Source organism: Empidonax traillii, unplaced genomic scaffold (genome assembly GCF_003031625.1).
Source record: "Empidonax traillii isolate 1590-97213 ecotype Southwest subspecies unplaced genomic scaffold, ASM303162v1 scaffold65:size4453928, whole genome shotgun sequence".
Lineage (NCBI taxonomy): Eukaryota > Metazoa > Chordata > Aves > Passeriformes > Tyrannidae > Empidonax > Empidonax traillii.
This window is the reverse complement of record NW_020955258.1, coordinates 12,706-32,557: the sequence shown is the minus strand read 5'-3', so window position 1 is coordinate 32,557 and position 19,852 is coordinate 12,706. Positions and strand designations below refer to the sequence as shown.

The 19,852-nt window shown below is 39.2% G+C and overlaps 1 protein-coding gene across 1 annotated transcript in view; it reads right to left on the bottom strand.

Moving 5' to 3' along the window:
• Positions 1 to 19,036, bottom strand: part of SPATS2L (spermatogenesis associated serine rich 2 like) — a 43,071-nt gene extending 24,035 nt beyond the window's left edge. Inside the window, exons 1-4 of the mRNA XM_027880093.1 lie at positions 18,975 to 19,036; positions 7,168 to 7,276; positions 2,930 to 2,979; positions 1,776 to 2,013 (exon numbers count right to left, since the gene is read on the bottom strand). Of these exons, the coding sequence (XP_027735894.1) occupies positions 1,776 to 2,013; positions 2,930 to 2,979; positions 7,168 to 7,276; positions 18,975 to 19,013 (436 nt within the window). The 5' untranslated portion in view covers positions 19,014 to 19,036. The remainder of the gene's footprint in view (positions 1 to 1,775; positions 2,014 to 2,929; positions 2,980 to 7,167; positions 7,277 to 18,974) is intronic.
• Positions 19,037 to 19,852: the final 816 nt, after the last annotated feature.

The window sequence follows — 19,852 nt, the reverse complement described above, 5'->3', positions numbered from 1 at the left end:
TTCTATTCTGTTTAGTTCCACGTATTTCAGCACAAATGTAACAATATAGTACATACGTGGCTTCTGACCTCAAGTAGCTATTATACTGGCTGTGAAGAAAAGGATTCTAGTGCCACTGAAAGTAAAGAAGAAATTCTTTCCTTCTCTCTATTAAACAATTTGCCAGGAACTTATTTTACTATGCAAGGAAAACCTGAATATTGGAGTTTCAGGTTTTCCTTTCTATTTCCTTTATTTTATTTAATTTTTTTTTTTAAATCCCTCTCTCCCCCTTGTTTTTGAAACAAAAGACTTATATAAAAGTTGAAAAAAATTAAAAAGTTATGGTCATACATCATTTGTCACTTGTAAAAGCAAAGAAAAATTCCAAGACAGTTGCACATACAATGGGCAAAAAGTAACTCTTCAGTGTATCATGTCAAAGTGAAAAAAAACCATGACTCAATCCCAGTGACACAGAAAAAGATCACTAACAGCATGGATACTCTTCTTGCATTCAGGTCTTTTACCCTCTAGAAAATGCTCCCCAGGAATAGACAATTCAGTTTATGTACTTTATTCGTGAATGTATCATTTCAAAAAATGCCACTCTAAGAAGTCTGATTTATACCACAAATGTTTCCTTCTTGCAGAATAAGTGTCAAGAATGCTTTTAGGATTATGGGAATGCAGAGTTTTCTGGCTTACAAAATATTTTATCTGAAGTAAGTGGGAGTCTTTAGCGAGGGCAGGAAGTTTATCTCTGACCCTTCAAAGTGAGACATCAAATTTTTAGGACAAGATTTCTTGGTAAGTAGTTTTGTTTGCTTGCTGTAGGCTGCAAAGTCTTCATTTAATTGACCAGAAGTTGGGACCACCAAAGCAGCAGAGAATTCATTTCAGAACAATTATACATTTGGCATGTTCCTTTAAGATGAGATTTGAGAGCTGTATTTGCAACCATGGAAAAAGCGATTTCAAGGAAAGTTTTTTTTAATAGTCTCAAATACTGCTTAAGATACAGGAAGAAAATACTCACAGCAGCAATAATCCAGGGCTGTCAGATGTCCGAAATGTGCAGAGCTGAAAAACCACTACCAATACTGACAGCAATTAAATATGAGCTTTATGAACTTGTAGGCAAAAGCTTTCACAGAGCTTCTCCACCAGAGGAGAGAGGGTTTTTTCACTGATGTTTCTATAATCATAACTCTGCATCTACTGTGGCCCAGGGGAGAAGAAGTGTGTTACTGCCCCCCCAGTTTCAGAAGTGGTTCCTAGACCCCAGCAGAAACATGCATGTACTAAGGGGCCCTCCCTTCCCTGTTAGGGAAAGCCAGTGCAGATCGACTGTGACAGCCTACTCAGGGAAGATGAGGAAAAGAAAAAATGGACTAGTTTGGACTGAGCAATAAAGAAATTCAGTAATATGCCATGAGCTCATAATGCTCAGGTATCTTTGCTCCCCATGAGGGACTTAATCCTTCTGTTAACCTTCTGACACTCAAGCCATTTTCTAATCCTGCATTCTTAGGTATTTCTACCTGTAATACTCTGTATCAGCTGGGCCCCTAATTACAGTTTGATTCTTTTGTCTCTAAGTGAAAAAAACACATTTTGCAAGGTGAATAGTGCCCAGGTATAGATCTGTTTGCATTACTTTAATAGCTATGAGCATTATTTTGCACAAACACATCTCTCCAACATATTATTCTACTTCATGGCAATAAAAATACCATGATCTTCATGTAAATGGAGGCTTGGTTATTGCCAGTTAAAATGTCACATGAACTGACCTCTGATTTCTGGACAGTCCAGTGCTGATCCTGCAAATCCTGAGCCTTTGTTCTCCAGGGAAGTGGTTTCCAGTTTCTGATTGGCAGAACCACGGCAAGAGTTGTCCTTGGAGCATCCGTTCATATGACAGTCATGTATTCTCTGGGGCTCTTGAGATGCCTTCTCAGGTCCATTCTTGTTTTTAGGATCTTTATTGCCTTGAAGCTGTTTAGATTTGCTTCTTTTTCTCCTGTTGTTCTAAATGGAGAAATATCGCAACAACAGTGACATCATCCAATGCAAATCATACACATTTAATATACAATCAATATACAATTGTCCATAATCCTAAAATGCCATAGAAGTGACATCAGTGTAATGCAATTTACAGGCCATGATGTGCTATACAATACATTGTACTGGTTCGGCTGAATATATAAACTGTTTCAAATAAAACCTGAAGCCCAGTAACTTCATCTTCCCTGGCCTTCCACACAAAATACTTGCACTGTAAAATGGTAACAGAGCCTCTCTTAAGATGCTGCTCAAAATGTTTTGCACTTAGAAGAAGCAGTTCCTAAGCACTCAGGGAACATTCACATAGTAATACAGGCAGACAGGTTGGTCACTGCTACTGTAGCTCTTCCAACCATAAAGAGGAGCCTCCATAACAGTGACTCACAGGGCACCCTTCTGCTACAGTTACAGCTTGGAGATACTTCAGCTATCATATCTGGGATATGATCTTCATGCTTCTGTATCTGACTTGATAGTGTCCCTAATGCACGACTCTAACAGAAGATTTCTATGCACAAGTTATTTTTGCACCTGGCAGCAAAAACTCGAGCAACATAAGTGGTTGTGACTACCCAGGATACAGTTGCTTTATTTAAAAGTTTTTCTGCACATGGGCTGTTTTGGGATTTCTTCTGTACTTGTCCAGGGTCTGGCTCCCACACACATGTACACGCGTGTGCTGTCCCAGAAGCCCTCTCAGAACACTTGGGCTTAGCAAGACAGTGACAGATAAATAGGATTAAAAATAGTTCACACATTTGATTTCCAGTGCTCTGTTTACACGTGTGAATGAAGCCACCTATGCCAGAAAAGGCAAAATAAAAGCACTACATTCAAGTACAAACAGATCTAAAGATGCTCAAGAGCAAATTCTTACCTTCTTTTTCCCTGTCATATTCCATTCTTTTAGAACCTGAGTTGCACTGCCTAGAGAAAGGAAAGATAATACATTTGAACAAAAGTTCAGCTATGAAAAAGAAGTGTGTTCAGGAACAGTTTCTAGTCTCCTAGCTGAGCAGCATTTCCATTTCCAATTCTTTTATATGGGGAGAACAAAATGGGTACTGATGCCTTTTTCCTCCTTAGTTACCTGTTTTGATTACACCACATTTACTTGGCACTACTGTTTTTTTTCTGGACTTCATTTCACAAATGATGAAGTGTGTGTGTAATTTAAAGCATTAGCATAAGCCTCAGAAAAATCAACACTCAAATCTCTTGCCTGAAAAGGGAAGCATCTCAGCACCCTGGTTTGTAAACGCTGAGTACAAACCAGATAGTCCATTCTGACTCTAGAGCACCTAAAACTTTAAAAAACTCTTGGCATTTTTATCATATATTTTCTATGTGTTACCTGTCACATTCAGAAGACATACAAATATAAAAAATAAAGACTTAATTAGCATCCAAAAGAGTAATTTAGTGGACTCCTGCATAAATTCTGCATTGCACAAATGCAGTAAAATTAGGCCCGGTTAAAAAAAAAAAATTCTAAATTTATGTTGAAAAATATTTACAATTTTGTATACTTGAATTTTTTTCTGTCAGTCATAATGAGTTGATTAGATAAATTTATGGAACAAAGCAAGCAGAGCCTTGGTTAGACCAGTGCCAGCTGCCACATTAGAAGAAAACTGTTCTTCTGGTTAACATCATTATTTTTTTCTCCTGGACCATAACACTGAAAATAGATGCTCATGGTAAGCGTGCAGTCTGAATCGTCATCCAAATTACTAAGGCACTATCTTTTTAATCACAATCAGATCAAAGGTCTTCCACTTGAATTTTAATCACTGTACAAATCTGATAAATATTCATTTATTATACTTTTCAAATGGATTTCATACCCAGACATTCTTCTCACTTCTTTCAGCAAAACTCTTGATGTTAGTATTAAGAAGAATTGCTGTTTTCAGACCACTATGAGTAATCAATTTGTATTCAGCCAAAGATGTGTGAAGTTTTCAGATGTACCAAAATTATTTTTCTATCACAATAAACCAGGTCCAAGATTATCTGGTAAGCCTATCACATACATTAGGAAAGATTACATATATTGCTAGCAGTGCTGAGCCTAATTTGTTAAAAAAAAAAACGTGTATGGAATCCATCAAAGCCATATTTTCTTAGGTGACATAAGCAATGCAGATACAAGGCTAAGAAAACTTCTATTTTCTGTATAACCATATACATTCCTATATTTAGTGACACATACATATTTAAGTCCATGTTAAGTACAATCCCCTCTCCTAAAGGTTTGCTACCTTTTGACAGGCACTGTGTTTCATTATGAAGATATAAATCCCAACATTTGCTGCCCATTTTGCTCTGTGCTGCTGACAGTATGTGATCTCATGTGACAGTTTTTGTTTTCACAGTATAAACCAACACACTTCTTGTGTTGGCTGGTGGTGTCTTTGCTTTGCTCCCCTCAGCTTCCCTGTGAACACTGTGCATGGTGAGGGTTATTTTAAGGATTCCCCCAACTAACCCACATTTCTTCCTGTTGGGAAATGCACTAACTGTCCGAGTCCCAAAGCCCTCATTCGAACCCATCAGTATAATTTGCTGAACACATTCACAACACAGCTGATCAGACATTCTGATTGTGCTTAATTAGGTAAGCACTAGCATAGCAAATAAAACATTTGAAACCTCTTTCCTTTAAATCAAATTTCACATATAGAAGTAAATTCATAATAGAGCCATCACCTAAACACCACTCCAGATACAAAAGAAGCTAGGAAATGATCTCAGGAAACTAAATTTGAACGTGTTTTGATTCAGCATGCAGCACCTCGGAGAGAAGCCCTGAAAGGAGGTGCTGAGCCTTTTCATTCAGCACAGCCACCCCCATGTTTTTCATTGCCTGTGGCAATGATTTCTCTGCGAGTGTTATTTCAATCTTAGCAGTTTTTGTCACTCATGTGAAAAAATACTGCAAGTGCTAGATTCATTCTATCCACAGTGGCAGCTGCATGGATACATCTCTTTTCTCAGGCTTGCTACTGTTTCCAGACAGTAACCAATACTGGCCTTTTCAAATGCTCGCTCACAGACTTCTGAAAGCAAGGCACAGTAGTCATGAAGTGATCAAGTTCAAACAAAGAACATCTGAACTCAGGTACAACAGTTTGTTTTTCTTCACGATTTAACTGCACTCTTGCAAGGCTTGCATTTGCCCCGTTTCTTCCATACAGCAGATGAACAACAACACATGGCTATGAAAACACTTCCCCTTTTGAGTGCTCATTGGAGCAATTCATAGGCCACAAGCAAGCAATGGCCACTTAAAGTAAATTGAAAGTAACTTACTGAATAGTCATGGAACAGTCCTCCACTAATTTCCCCAGGACACACATTACAGGAAAACAAAACTGTTTGATGCCTCACACTTTCCATAAATCTATTAGAATGTCTATGCAGCTGCCTGAATCAAAAAGAACCATACAGATCTGATGGAAAAATTCTGATGCATTTATAAATAGTCCAGTTTGCTTGCACCTGCTTTTTGCACACAGTTAATTCCTAGTGTACCATGATGCTTTTTGAATGATACATTTTAGTAAGTTAATCCAAACCAAACCCCAAACTATTCTGAAGTAAAATGGATATGAAATAAGCAACTTGCTGAGATAGCAAAGATGAGGAATTTTTAAGATATACAGAACTTTTGAGACCGCTGAACTTCTAGCAGCATCTATGCAGCCCCCAGCTACAAAGATTTTGAGAGGATTTGCTCACGGTATGCCACCATTTCTGCAAAGAGTTTCTCATAGACTTTGGTGAAAGTTCAAAATACTTGACATTATATATTTATCAGAAGTGTTATTTAAATACAGGTGACCTTTCATTAGAGATGATCCAGATTTAGAATGGCTCAAACTTCCGATGGAGTCTTGGCTCAGCCATTATAAATGTCAAGGCTATTTGCAAAATTCAGATTGAGGTTTGAATGTCAATGTATGCATCAAGTTCAGGGGTTTAGGGGCCTGGTTATCTGCTTCAGAACTATCCCAAATTCTTCTGAGTTATCTATCTTCAATAGTGAATCATTTCCTGACATATTTACTTCAAAAAGCATTGACTTTCATGTGGAATAAAGAAGGAGGTCTGCAACAAGAATGGCATCAAAAATGGCAGAGTCAGGTAGAACAGATAAACAGCCATGCCAAACTCATAGTGTAAAGAAGCAAAGATGCAGACAGAAGGATCAATTACTAAAAAAAAATTTAACTAAGTGCCACACTCATCAGATTTCAGAAGAAATATAAAATATATTTTCATAGAATATGCTGAGTTGGAAGGGACCCACAAGAATCACTGAGTCCAACCCTTAGCTCCACACAGGACCATCTCCAACAATCCCACTACGGGCCTGAGAGTATCATCCAAATGCTTCTTGAACCCTGTCAGCCTTGGTGCTGTGACCACTGCCTTGGGTAGCCTGTTCAAGTGCCCATCCACCCTCTGGGGGAAGAACCTTTTTCTAATATCCAACCTAAACCTCCTCTGACACAACTTCAGACCACTCCCTCGGGTCCTGTCATTGGGTAACACAGAGAAGAGATCAGTGCCTGCCCCTCCTCTTCCCCTCACAAGAAACTTGTAACTGCAATGAGGTCTCCCCTCAGTTTCCTTCAGGCTGAGCAGACTAAGTGACCTCAGCCGCTCCTCATACGCCTTCCTCTCAAGGCCCATCTTCGTTGCCTTCCTTTGGACGCTCTCTAACCAAAACTGCCAAAATATCCAAGCTGAGGCTGTGCCAGTGCAGAGCAGGACAATCCCCTCCCTTGACTGGCTGATGATGCTGTTCCTGATGCCCCCCAGGACACAGTTGGCCCTCCTGGCTGCCAAGGCACTGCTGACTCATATTCACCTTGCCACTGACCAGGACCCCACTTCCCTTTCTGCGGCACGGCTTTCCAGCATCTCATTCCCCAGTTTGTATGAGTGGCCAGGGTTGCCCCATCCCAGTGCAGAATCAGGCACTTTCCCTTGTTGAACTTCCTATGGTTGGTGATTGCCACTAGTTTGAGCCTCTAGAGACAACAAATACCTTTAGAATGTGATTGAATCGCTCACTCCTTGGTGAAAAAGGTGCACTGTACTCACCATCCATGAAAGCTTGAACAGCCTTGTCTACGTTGTTGTCAAACTGCTGCAACACCAGGACTATCTCATTATTGCTTTTGTTGGGAACAATTGATCGGATTGCATTGATCTGGAAGGAGAAGAAAAGAAGACAATAGCATATGGGTTTATCGTACTCCTTTAGACAACAAGGTACCTCTGTGCCAATGTAAATGCCTGTGTAAATGCCTGTTACACTTGACATCCTCACGAGCACACAGCAGGGTGTCTGTACAAAGCAATACCCATCCTGTCCTTACCTGGCCCAGGCAAATAATGAAGCAATTTCTCCAGGACACCAAATCATAGAACTGGTAGCCAGTAAGCCTGGAAACAAATCCTACCCTCAGTAACAGTGGGAGAACTAGTTTAATTAAACTGACAGAACTTGGCCTTGTGCTTCTTTCCTAGATGTTCTATTTGCTGCCATGGATCTTGATACATCACCTACACAAACTTGGTGAGTACACAATTACTACAACAAGGCTATTGCATGGCCTTGTTACATCAAAGTTATGATTGGTGTTTTTTTGATATCTGAAAAATAGTCACAGGCTAAAACAGCATCATTTTCAAAAGCTCTAGTGGCTGCTCAGTTTGCTGTTCCATATACAAGTGACCAGGAAGCTTATGTAAAAAAAATCCTGAACAAAGGACATAGGAAGCCAAATGCTTCCTTCAGGAAACTCTGCTGATGGATGAGGTGTTACACCCACAAGTGACTCTGGCACACCGTGCTTAAATTTCCCAGCATTTGTTATTGCTGTACTGTCAGTATCCATTGATACCAAATGCAACTGAATTCATGATGTTTTAAATAAAATATTCCTTGTGGAGTCACACTGATAATTTACTTTCTCATATCTATGTAATATAGCTGAAAGTTAATATTTATATAAAACTTAATTGCTATATTATTTTAATGCTACACAAGCTTTACTAGGTCAGAGCAAAATAAAAATACTTAAATATAATTAGCAAAACAAAATCCTATGATAAAAAAAGATAACCACTGCCAAACCCAGTCTAGTTGTTTCAAATTAGGTTTTTGAGCTTCTGTATCAAGATGTCCAGCATGTATTTACAATCAGAAACTTGTTATTGCCCTGGAAATGTTTATCTGACACCCTTCTTTGTCATCTTCCTGTGTGACTACAGTCTTGATTCAAATGTACTTTATTTACTGCATCACAATGTCATCATGCTAATTGTGAAGCAGTGGTGGTCTTTTTATTGTACTGTGAAAAATAATTGTGAAAAAATAATACACGAAGATAGAGCTGTTCAAGGCAACTAGCTGGCTTACACAGCAAGAGCACTCACACTACCTTGCCTTAGCTGCCTGGTTAGATGCTGAAGGACAATCTGTATGGAGTCTCCATCAATGGAGACATCAGAAGGTGATCAAGAACACTTAAGTGCTCAGATTTATGACCAAAAAATCTTATTTTGCTGTAGTATGTTCCCTCCACTCCTCAACAGCTGTATTTCTGTCCTGTATTTTAATATAAACCATGAATCATTTCAGGCTCTGTTAATGCACAGTGACTGAGGGCTCAGATTTGTGATGCCTGCTGGACTTCAGCACTACAAAAGGTTGATGCTCAGCCCAGCACATAACTTTAGCACATTTACTGAAGGTGATTTACTCTGCTCCTGTCCATCATCCCGTCACACCTCTCTGTAGCTTTACATTTGCCCACAACACATTTCAAGTGGCACGTCCAGGCCTGGACAGCCCAGGCCAAATGCATAATTCAGAGGGCAGTGGAGTTAAAGCACTTGTCTACTTCCCAAGGACCCTTTCCAAAGGCCTATCCATCTAGTGTTGCAACCCTACAACCGAGCAAGGCTTGCCCAGGAGCCAGGTCCCCAGGCAACAGCTGGTTGCTTTGGAATATCTACTCAACACAGGCTGAGCATGGTGCAGTTTAGACAGAGCAGGCTGTCAAGTGGACTGCTCAAAGCAGAGACTGTCATTGCCAGAAACTGTAGAGAAAATCCTTTGTCTGCTCAAGTTTCTCTCTTGAGCTGATGTGTGTGCATGGGGAGGGAAGCAGTGAGTAGAGCTCTCTGCTGTGCACTGCAGGCATCCAAGTGAAAACTAACCCAAATCAATAGGATGTGCAGGGAAAGGCCTGGAAAAAGGAGTTAATTAACCTAGTGATTGTGGGTACAGGCACGCTATTTACTGATAAAGCTGCAACAAGTATGAGCTAAGCTGGCTCCATAATAATAGAAGCTGGCAAAGACACCAGGGTAGAACAGGCCACAAGCTGCAGTCCATTTTAAGTGCAAGCTGGTACCTCCCAAACGTTTTCACCATGTGGATTATATCTTCATATTCTCACAAAAAACTCCCCTCTTCTTTCACAATCATGTGGATCATCTCCCTGCCTACTCAAAATTGCATAATCTCCTTGTGGTAACTGCTTACAGGAAAAATAGTAAAAGGAAATATCTAGTGTATTCTAACCAACTTTAAATGAAAGCATGGGGATTTCATATGGCTTCTAGGTCCTTCTTTGCTATGAAAGGTCTGGAAGCTTCAAGAAGCATCTGGAAACAACCAAGAGAGGCTAAGACCACAGAATGGATCAGGCAACTCGCCACACAGTGCAGTTTGGAAACTTCTCAAAGACATTAAGAAGAACATCTGCGGGGTGGAGAGCACTGACACACAAGAACTCGACCAGGCAGACTGTGTTTTACACTAGAGAATCTACTGCTGAAGACTTTCTGTTTGCACTGTGTGGTCTTTGTTAAAATTTTTTTCATTAATAGAAAAACCAGAATTAAAAGCTAAACTGTGCTTCATCCAACCAGTACTATAATTAAATATAAAAAAGTTATGGAAACATTCTAGTTTTGGAGATAACCCAAAAAAACCAAGATGATGATCTTAGGGAGAATACTCGTCAGTACAGAGAAAAGAAATCAGGTACATGGCCAACACTGTGGACACAGTCCTGTTTTAGTTGGACTATAAAAAAAATTGATTTAGGGAATATGAATGTACTACAGAGCTCAACAGTTCTACTGCTGAAACCTAACAATATTCTTTGTTGACTGCTGTAAGAAATACACATTTATCTTTCTACTTGAAATATAAAAAAATTGGAGATGCTTCCTGAAAAAATTCCTCAGGAAAGAGCATCAGATTGCAGGAAAGCATCCAGGACCTAGGAAATTCCAAATCAGGAGCTGCTTACACTTTTTTAATTTGCTTCCCTCCTGTATGTATGTGATGATACTCAGGATAGTTACAAGTTGTTAGTGTTTCTCCTTTTCAGATTTGTGCAGTGACTTATGTAACTAAAATATGCAACTATCAGTAGGATATGTCAATATTAAGGGAAAAATATACATATATATATGTATATATATATATATCTAAATTCAGAAACAACAAAAACTGATATAAACCCAGAATTCCAACAGAGCAGAAATCTCAAAAGGTTTTGTTCTGAAAAAGTATTTTGTCTTGAAATCTCTTAGGAACAAAATGGCATAATTTTACCATACTTTTCCTGGAATTTCAAAGACAAAGATCTGTGTGCCAGCCATCAGGTCTAGAATATAAGCACTGTTTGACTGATGTTTTAATCCAGAACACACTGGAACTGTTGTACACAGGCAATGAAAAAGCCAGCAATTTCTGGACCTCCAGACATGTAACTACAAGTCTCAAATTGTGACCTGACAGTGTATCTGGGAGGAGGACAAGGCACATTGAGGGAAACTAGGCCACATGACAGCCTTAGCCTAGAAATGCCAATGTCAAGGTCACCAATACTCCAACTCTTAACCCTTTTACCTTGATTTCAAATATATGTGTAGATTTCTGTGTCTGAAGCTCAGCTCTGTCCTCACATGCAAAACAAGGCCCATATATTTCTGGTAAGGGACATAAAAATACAGAAAAAAAAGCCAAAGGGAGAGGTAGGAATCTGTCCTGACAGCATAAGCCAAACACACCACAGACTGTGATGAACAGAGGGCTATCAAAGCTCCAGGAACGCCTGATAAACACAAGATGACAAGGTGGACTTACATTAAAGGGCTGGATCCAGGCAGCCCAGGTGTGCTGGCTCTCTGGCTCACCTGCTAGTTCAGGTGGCAAACCAGCCCATTTGCTGGTACAGCTGCACCCCTCACCAACTTCAACCTCCAGCTGACAGAAGTCAACCAATTCCCAATCCAGAAAACCATATAGAGCTCATTTTTATTACTAGGTGTGGTAGGATGACTCCAGGGCAGGAGATAACTGCTAACTTTATCTCTCTAAAGTTACAGTCCTCAAACTTACCAAAAACATCCATCTTCTCAAGATGTAAGCAACAGATTATGGAACTAGAGTAAGCTGAGAACATGTGACTTCCCATCAACAAACTCCTTTTAAAAAATATTTAGCATCCTAAGGGACGAAATAAATTACAAGAGCCAAAGAACCTCTTACCATGCAATGGTACTGCATAAACAACAAACAGTCTGCAAGAACAAAACTCACAGCAGTCTGCTTTATTAGATTTATTTCCGTGTATGTGGGAGAGAACAGTTTTCTCCTACTTACTGAAACCTGACATAGGAGAGAAACAGCATTAGCAGACAGACTACAGGGAAGTCAACTATTTTAACGACTTTGTGAATCATCCTGGTTTTATCCAGCGTAGATTCCCAGTGAACTTCTGTCATCATCTGGATGCTAGACAGCATTCTGGGACATTAGAAGAATTCAGTAACATACCTTCAGAACCACAAATAATTAATGCTGTTACTGTCAAGCATTAGCTGAGAATATGTCACTGACAATAGTTAAATTCCTGGGCTTTCCCTCCTGTAGCCTAACAGGAAAGCACATTACTTTGTTTACTACTAAGAAAACTTTCCCAGAATTTCAGCTTACAATAGCTACTTTAAAACAATCACAGTTCTAAAATGTAAGGCTGTGATCTTGAAAACAACTGTGTACACTCGAGAACACGAAAGGCAGAACCCAGGTCCATCTCCATTTAAACCCACAAACCAGCCACATACCTTCCAATTATGCATTTAATTCCTGTGGACCTAGCTACTCTTCTGGATAGGGCTAAAGTTAGTTCAAATTTTAGAAGACATTCAAACGCTTCTCTGAGCTGAAATCTCAAGCACACACTTAGTTTGAAATGCTTGCTCAAGTCCTGTTAATGCTTGCTGCAATTTGAGCCAGATTGCGTCTCATCACGACCAGAATTCCACAGTCATGAGGATGTTTTTATCTGTCTCCTACACAAAATGCTGAAGACTGCCCAAAAGTGATATCGAAACTGAAGATTTCAAGTCCCCTCAGATAAGCTGCTTCCACTCCACAATAAAATCCCCAGGTCTGATCTGATATACTTGAGTATTTTTCTGATGATTACAGTTAAACTATTGACAGTCTTACTCGGGGCAAATTTTTTACTCTCCTGAAAAAAAAATAAAATCTGTAACAGGTTACCTCTGAGGAGCATAGCAACAAAAAAAGACACTGAATTCTATCTTCTCATGGTATCTTACTGAAGTCCTCACAAACATCCATCTCACAAGACTTCCCTGGTAAGTCAAGTTCAAAAAGAAATAGAGTCTGCCTGAAAGTTGTGACACAAGATTACCCACTCCACATTCTGAACCAAGCTGACATTGCTGAGCATTCCTCTAAGTCCTTTAGGTTCTCTGTCAAGTTTCAAACCGTTCCCAGGCAACCGCAACAACATGGACTCAATCACTGCCTGTTCGCTGCTCTGCTCCATCTGCTCCCCCTTGGCATCATCTCAAAGAGGATGTTTCTGGTGAATAAGTAACATATCCGGGGTTCAGAGAATTTGTTTATGTATTTCTGACATAGTGACAAATTAAACTCCTTTGCTGAAAGCTCATGGCTGTTCTGAAACCCCTGAACACAGCTGCTCTAATCCCCTTGAAGTTACTATTACAGTCACTCAGACAGAAATATTCTTACTTATGGCTGCTTAGGAAAACTAATGCAGATCCACCTTCCCTTTGTACTAAACACTAAGATTAACACTAAGATTTTCTCTAAATTTGGAACTAAATTCATTTAGAAGTATGGCTGTCGACAAACACATCACATTTCCTACTTTATTTTTACTGCATGTCAGTAAAAAAATCTTTCTGTACATATACACATCATTCAACGACATTACACCTCCAAATGAGGTTGACCCAAATCCTGTAAGAGAAGTGGGGAAGGAGGGCTGCCTGAAGAACTCTGCTGGTTTCTATAATCTAGGAATTTAGCATTAGCAGATGTCCTGGCTACGTTAAGCAGGAAAATGTATTTTAAAACCACTTAATGGCACAATTTTTAAAAAGGTTTTGAACTCCTACACAAACATATTTCATGAATACAATTTGACTTTGTTGCATTAAGAGGCTATTTCTTACATTGGAGACATTTTTCCAAAAGCTTTACTAAGTAAGTTCATTCTGACACACTGAACAAATGTTGTTAACGTCCCCTTTGAGCAAACTAACAGCTTTGATCAGGTCTGTGCCTCTCTTTCCACTACATGATCTGTTTATTACCCTGATAGCTTCCAATCATTTATTCCCAATAAGCACAAAAAACGTTCTACTTGCAGAACTAAACTGCTTTAGGCAATTGTCACGGATTTATTATGTCATCCCTGTCTCCAAATTTGTAAACAAATCAAACAGAAAGCCAGACATTTTAGGAGGTTCTTTCAGGTTTCCTGAAAAGTTAGGCTTTGTAATAACTGTTCTGCTTGAATGATGTCAGCACTGTTTACAGACGTGAAGCTGTGATAACCTTAACCAAGTTAAATGGCTCATCAAGTGACAAAAGTGCATTTTGATCAACTTTACTGGTCTGTGAACAGTCCCATTTACTTCAACACATGGGCAAGGAACAGCTGCAAAGGTCAACTTTAAGGAGAAATAGTGGAATCACAGATTGGAAACTACTGCTTTTGTAATGTATGATTTTAAATTGACATACTACTTCCATTCCTTCCCCTGAATCCTATCGGTTATAAAAACCACAGTCACAGTGTAATGTAAACAAAACTGTGAAACCTCCAGAACCAGATCTGAATAAAATTTCCTTCTTGCAGTCCTATCCATCTGCTCCTCCAGCTCTGACACTTAAAATGACAAAGGAAAAAGTAAGTCTTTCAGGAGAACTACAGCAAAACTTCACTCCTAACAGAAATCTCAAGAAGACGATTTTCATCTGAATGACTATTTTGCTAATTCCAGCTGACAGCAGATCTCACTTGTTCAAACATGTTTAGACACACAATAAATAAAAATAATAATAATAAAAAAAAGATGGACCCAAAAGCAAATCCTGAAGTTTAAACAATTCCCAATACTTTTTGGATCAAAACCAAAGTCACATGCCAGAGCTGAATGGCTATCCTGGGGAGTGCCTGATATTCACTCTTCTCTTGTTAAACTAAGAGGGTCTAATTGTTGCAGGAGACAATACATCACTTGTATTACTCATTCCAATTGCTTCTTCTTTGGAAGCCTTGTAATTCAGAATCTCAGCACCTCTTCTGGTGATGTACTAGGTTAATGCTTGAATACCTCCATTGATTTTATGGATTTTGGAATTATGCCAATGAGTTTGGCTCATTTTATCCTTTAATCCAATGAACTTTTGTGCATATGATCTGAACTATGTATAACACGCAAGACTCCAAAAACCCTGATACAAAAAATAAGTCCTTACTTACACTGTATTTGCAGGCACAGAGATGAGTATAATCAGAGGCAAGAGGGAGAGTGGCATTGTGAAGGAAGACTACAACAAGGGTCAGGGCAAAGGGAATTATTCTGAGAGAGATCCTGATGGTAAACTTCTCCTTATGCTAGTTATGCAGGCATGTAATGACCCTTGTGGCTGCTGAAATGCCTAACTTATGTTATTCCAGAAAATCTGTGGGTCATATGCACAAAAATATGGTAATTGAAACAGTCCTGGCTCCCCCACAAGAGGATCACAGCTGCGGGAGCCTCTGCCAACTATGGAAACTTCCATTAGCTTTCCTGACATCACAGCCCAACATTCATATAAATCTCTCGAGGGGAAAAAAAAAAGAAGATATAAAATAGAATGTTTAACCTATTGACTTTATGAACTATTTCAGCTGAAATGCTAAGAATGAATTACACAAGTATCTACAGTATCATTCTCTTAAGACTCAAATTTAGGGGTAAGGCTTTACAGAATCTGTGTGTGAGCATAATGCCCAAAATGTCTGCCTCGGCCTCACATCACCCTTAAAACAGTGGCAGAGGTCTTATTTTCTTGAATAACTAGAAGTTGATGATGGACAGAACACAGGGAAAGGTCACCATTGAAAAAAAAACACAAAAAACCAAACCCCTAGAACCCCCACAAAACAAAAGAACAAACATTATGCTAAAAACTGCATGGGATCTGTAACCATGTTTTCATCACAAAGAACATCCAATTTAAGAAGAAACCTTTGTGCTACTTTTACAGAAACTTACAACAATAAGTATTTGTTAACAGATGTACAGCTCCTTTGCTCCATGCAAGTCAGAGCAAGATCAAAGTCTGGTGCACATTACGATTTGCAAGCGCTGAGGTAGAAGAAAGGGAGAAGTGGGAAGGAACTGTATTCTATTCTCCTCTTGTATTTGCATTGATGGCAATGGATTTGTGGAGCTCAGCAGAAGTATTATGTTTATAAACCTTGGTTTTCTTTTTTCTTACCCAGACATATTGCCCCCCCAAAGGCGGATAAAAGTAAACATTAAACTCACTGCTTCAGTGCTGGGTGGCATGACCGTGTTTTGCTCTGTAAGTTTTTTAAGCGAGAAAGGGAAGTGATTTTGACTCTCTAACAAGGACACTGTAACTAATTATATCTTCTTTTCAAACATGCAAATGAAATCCTTACATTTTAGCACTCTGTGCAAATATAATCAAAGCCGACTCAGCAGGACTTCTCTGTTCAACCCTTTCCTCCTGTTTCTAGTGCATCACTCAGAGCATTCTGAAGCTACAGCCGCTTTATAGGTACTCAGTCTGTTGCTGACAGCAAGAGGCACAACACTTTAAACCAAACATGAGATACCAAATGGGGGCTTTGCCCCATTTTAAAACAAGACAATCTTGTCCAGGTGAAATGGCACACTGAGCACACCAGCTGCTTAGCTGATGTATGTAGAGTGCATGAGGTTTATGCTCTTCAGTCACCAACCTTTTATTTACTATGTTATTGGTCTATATTCTCCAGAATAAAACCTAGTGATTTTGCAATGAAACTTTAATTGCTTTTAAACTAAGTTTTCACTTTGGCATAGGGATTTAGTGGTACTAAATACTGATGCAAGATACAGGAATAAAGAGTAAAGAATTTATAACAGAATGTATTGATCCAATTATTTTCCTGCCTTATGTGCTCATAAACATTTCATTTGGGATACTCCCAGGAGACATCACTCTTGGAAGAGCAGAGACTTAGAGTAGATAAAAGTCCCGTTGCAGTTCCTCGTTCTTAAACTCGCAGAAGCCACACCATGATTTGTAAAATCCTGCACTTGTAAAACTGACAGATAAAAAATGTCAAGCCACACAGTAAATATGCTGAACTTCAACTGATTTACTGAGTTGTTTTTTTAGAGTTACTGTAGTTTACCTTTGATCACTGTGGCACTAGGGGACAGGATTTGATGACATTGCTTTCTACTGCAAAATCCATCATGCTCCTCAATATTTAAACCCTGTGCTGCTATTAAAGACTAAGGAAGATATTCATCACCAAAACACAGATTTACGTTGACATGCAAATCCTCAAGCACAATGAGCCATTGAGATGTTAACAACAAATATGGGGTCAAACTACTCAAAAAGCAGGGACCTGGGCAGGGCAACAGGTAAGGAACTGTTTCCCACAAGGGGATATTAAGCAAAAGAAGTTCTACATCCTTTTAAAAGCACAGAAAGTGAGTCAGCAGTGAAAGATCGACAGAACAGTCTGAACAGGAACTCATTCCCACTTGAATTCCTTAGTATAAATCATCACTTGCTATGCCTTTTCCTCAGCAGCTTCATGAGGTATTGGTGGGCAGGTAAGAGTCTGTGACTGTTCTTGCAGGAAAAAGCGTTAGCAAATTGCAACTTGAGGAAACCCAGCTCCAGCATCAACAGTTGTCATGGTTCATCAAGTCTGTGTAAACCAAATGCAATGTCTAAACCATTAACTACCAGTTAAATACGCTGTCTGACAGAAAAGTTCATTATCCACCAACTCAGAAGCAAAGCAGCAATTTAAGTAAAATTTGACCACCGACCTCTAGCTCAAGGTTATTGCTCTTCTCTGTCATGCTGTGGTGTTTACATTACAACTTAATTCTCTACCACTTCTTGGGACACTGCTGAATTGGAAAAAGCCACATTTACAATATCTTTCACATTTCTCAGGCCAAACGATTTTTTTCCTTCTTATCAGTTCACCCAATTGCAGAACTGAAGTTAGGCAAATTTTTTTTGCTGAATAATTTTTTTATGTCAGCTCAAGAAAAGAGTTAAGCCTAGGAATAATACACAATTCTTTTATTCTTTTGCTTTCCATTGACAGCCTCAGAGAGACTATGTCATGTACCTGCTGCCCTGCAGGATATGTAATGTGCCAAAGGCAGGTCTCACGTTACAGTGGAGGATGACTAAATTTCTCAGTTTAATACTGCCCTCACTGTTCAGTATTTCCTTGATACCTAATCAGTCTTGATCCTTTCTCCTTATGCACCTTTGATGAACTCAACAGGCCTAATCAACTTTTCGCTGGTTATCTGGACAAACTTGGGCTCCCTGACAGAACTGGATTCTGGCCTCTGACATTTGTCACACTGCCTTAAAATCTGTATCAATAGCCAAATTTGGCTTAAAGTTGTAAAGCAAGGAACCCATCAGCCTTCTCTGAACTCTCTAAATGCAAAGGTCCCTCTCTCTTCCCAAACACAAAATAGAACAAAACCTGATTTTATAAAAGACGATTCAGGTGAGTTCTCAAAATCTTCTTTTAAAATACAGCCCTATTATGTTATACTCCTACAGTCTCACCACTTCTCTCTCTGCTTTTTTTCCTGTTGTTTGTCAAATGTCCTGGTTTCCTATTTATGTTGGTGGGGAGCATCTATGGGTTAGATTGTCACTTAATGATCTGCCTGCTGGGAGTCACAAAAGATCTCTGACCTACCTCATGTTAGGATCCTAATTAGTTTAGGTCCTCTACTGCTTCTGAAAGGGTGATGAGCATTAGCCAAGGACAGGGAGAAGACCCACTCAAGCACATAGAATGCAGTTAAAAGCAGACATGCTTTCATAGGAAAAAGCAATCTACTCTTTTTAGGCCCTGTAATTTTAGGAATTGCCTTTAAGTAGGACAGGTATAACATTTTTGGTCAGAAAAATTATTTTCTAAAGGGTATGTTTCAAAATACAATGGTTGTATTTTGTACAGCAGCAATCATCACAAAATACTATTCTCCACAGCACCAGCATGCACAGGAATCACAAAGGAATAAGAGAAGTCTAGCTGAAAAAACACTGTCTCTGTAAAAAAGCAAGAATGTTTCTTCTCAAGCAAGATTCATATACTAATCCTATCAATACCTGTCTGTGTGCTTAACTTCATGCATAGAGTCAATGTATATTAAAGTTCAGTATGTGAACAGAGCTGGAAGGAGCAGAAATAAAATATGTATGCAAATATCATTTCGGTTTGCACTATACTTTTACTTGAACCTACCTTTTCCTTGATATTTACAGGAGAATTGATTTCTGCCATCTCTCTTCGGGTGAGAATACTGTCTGTGAAACAAGAGAAAAAAACAGAGATTCATTTGGAGGTTTTAGTCCCAACCTGTCAAAACTACACCTATAAAGTCTAATTTCATATGCTTACCTATAAGCACTAGAGAAACATGAGAACACTTAATATCCTGCACAGTAGTGCCAAAAAGCAAAGCTAGTCCAAATTCCATACTTTGCCATATTAGTTTTGCAAACACATTTTAAAAGTGCCTTACAGATCTGAATCTGCACAGAAGGTGTACTGTGCTTCTCCCAGCCATGTCTCTTGAACCCAATTCGTTATTCCTTGATAACTCCGCGGCTTTAAAGAGGAGGAATACCTTAGATGAACTCAACAGTTCCTGTTTTCTCATTCACCAGCATCCCCAATTTTTGCCAGAAAATTTGTCAATCGATCCAGTCTTAAAAAGCAGCTAAATGTGCCAGGAGGTTGGGCTGACAAGTGCTGCGTGGCTGTTTGTCGGCTGAGGTTTTTTCACAAAGCTAATTCAGAGGATTTAGTCACACAGCTTCTACTGAAACTAACAGGGTCTGCAGAGTTAAATCTCGTAAGTCTGCTCTGAAAACTTGGGCACATGAATGGAATTTGCTTGTGATTAAGAATGGCTGCAATATGCTTTCCATTTCCAGTTTTGTGGTTGAGTAAGGGAGAGATGCTCTTCCACATGGTGAAAAGATAATACAGCGAAAGGAGTCCAGTTGCCTAATCCTGCTTCCATCAAAACCAAGTGCCTCAAAATTCTGTAAGGAACAGGTTTCAATCTTCACATATTAAAAAGAAGTCACACAAAGAATTACAGCAAAGTCTAAGTC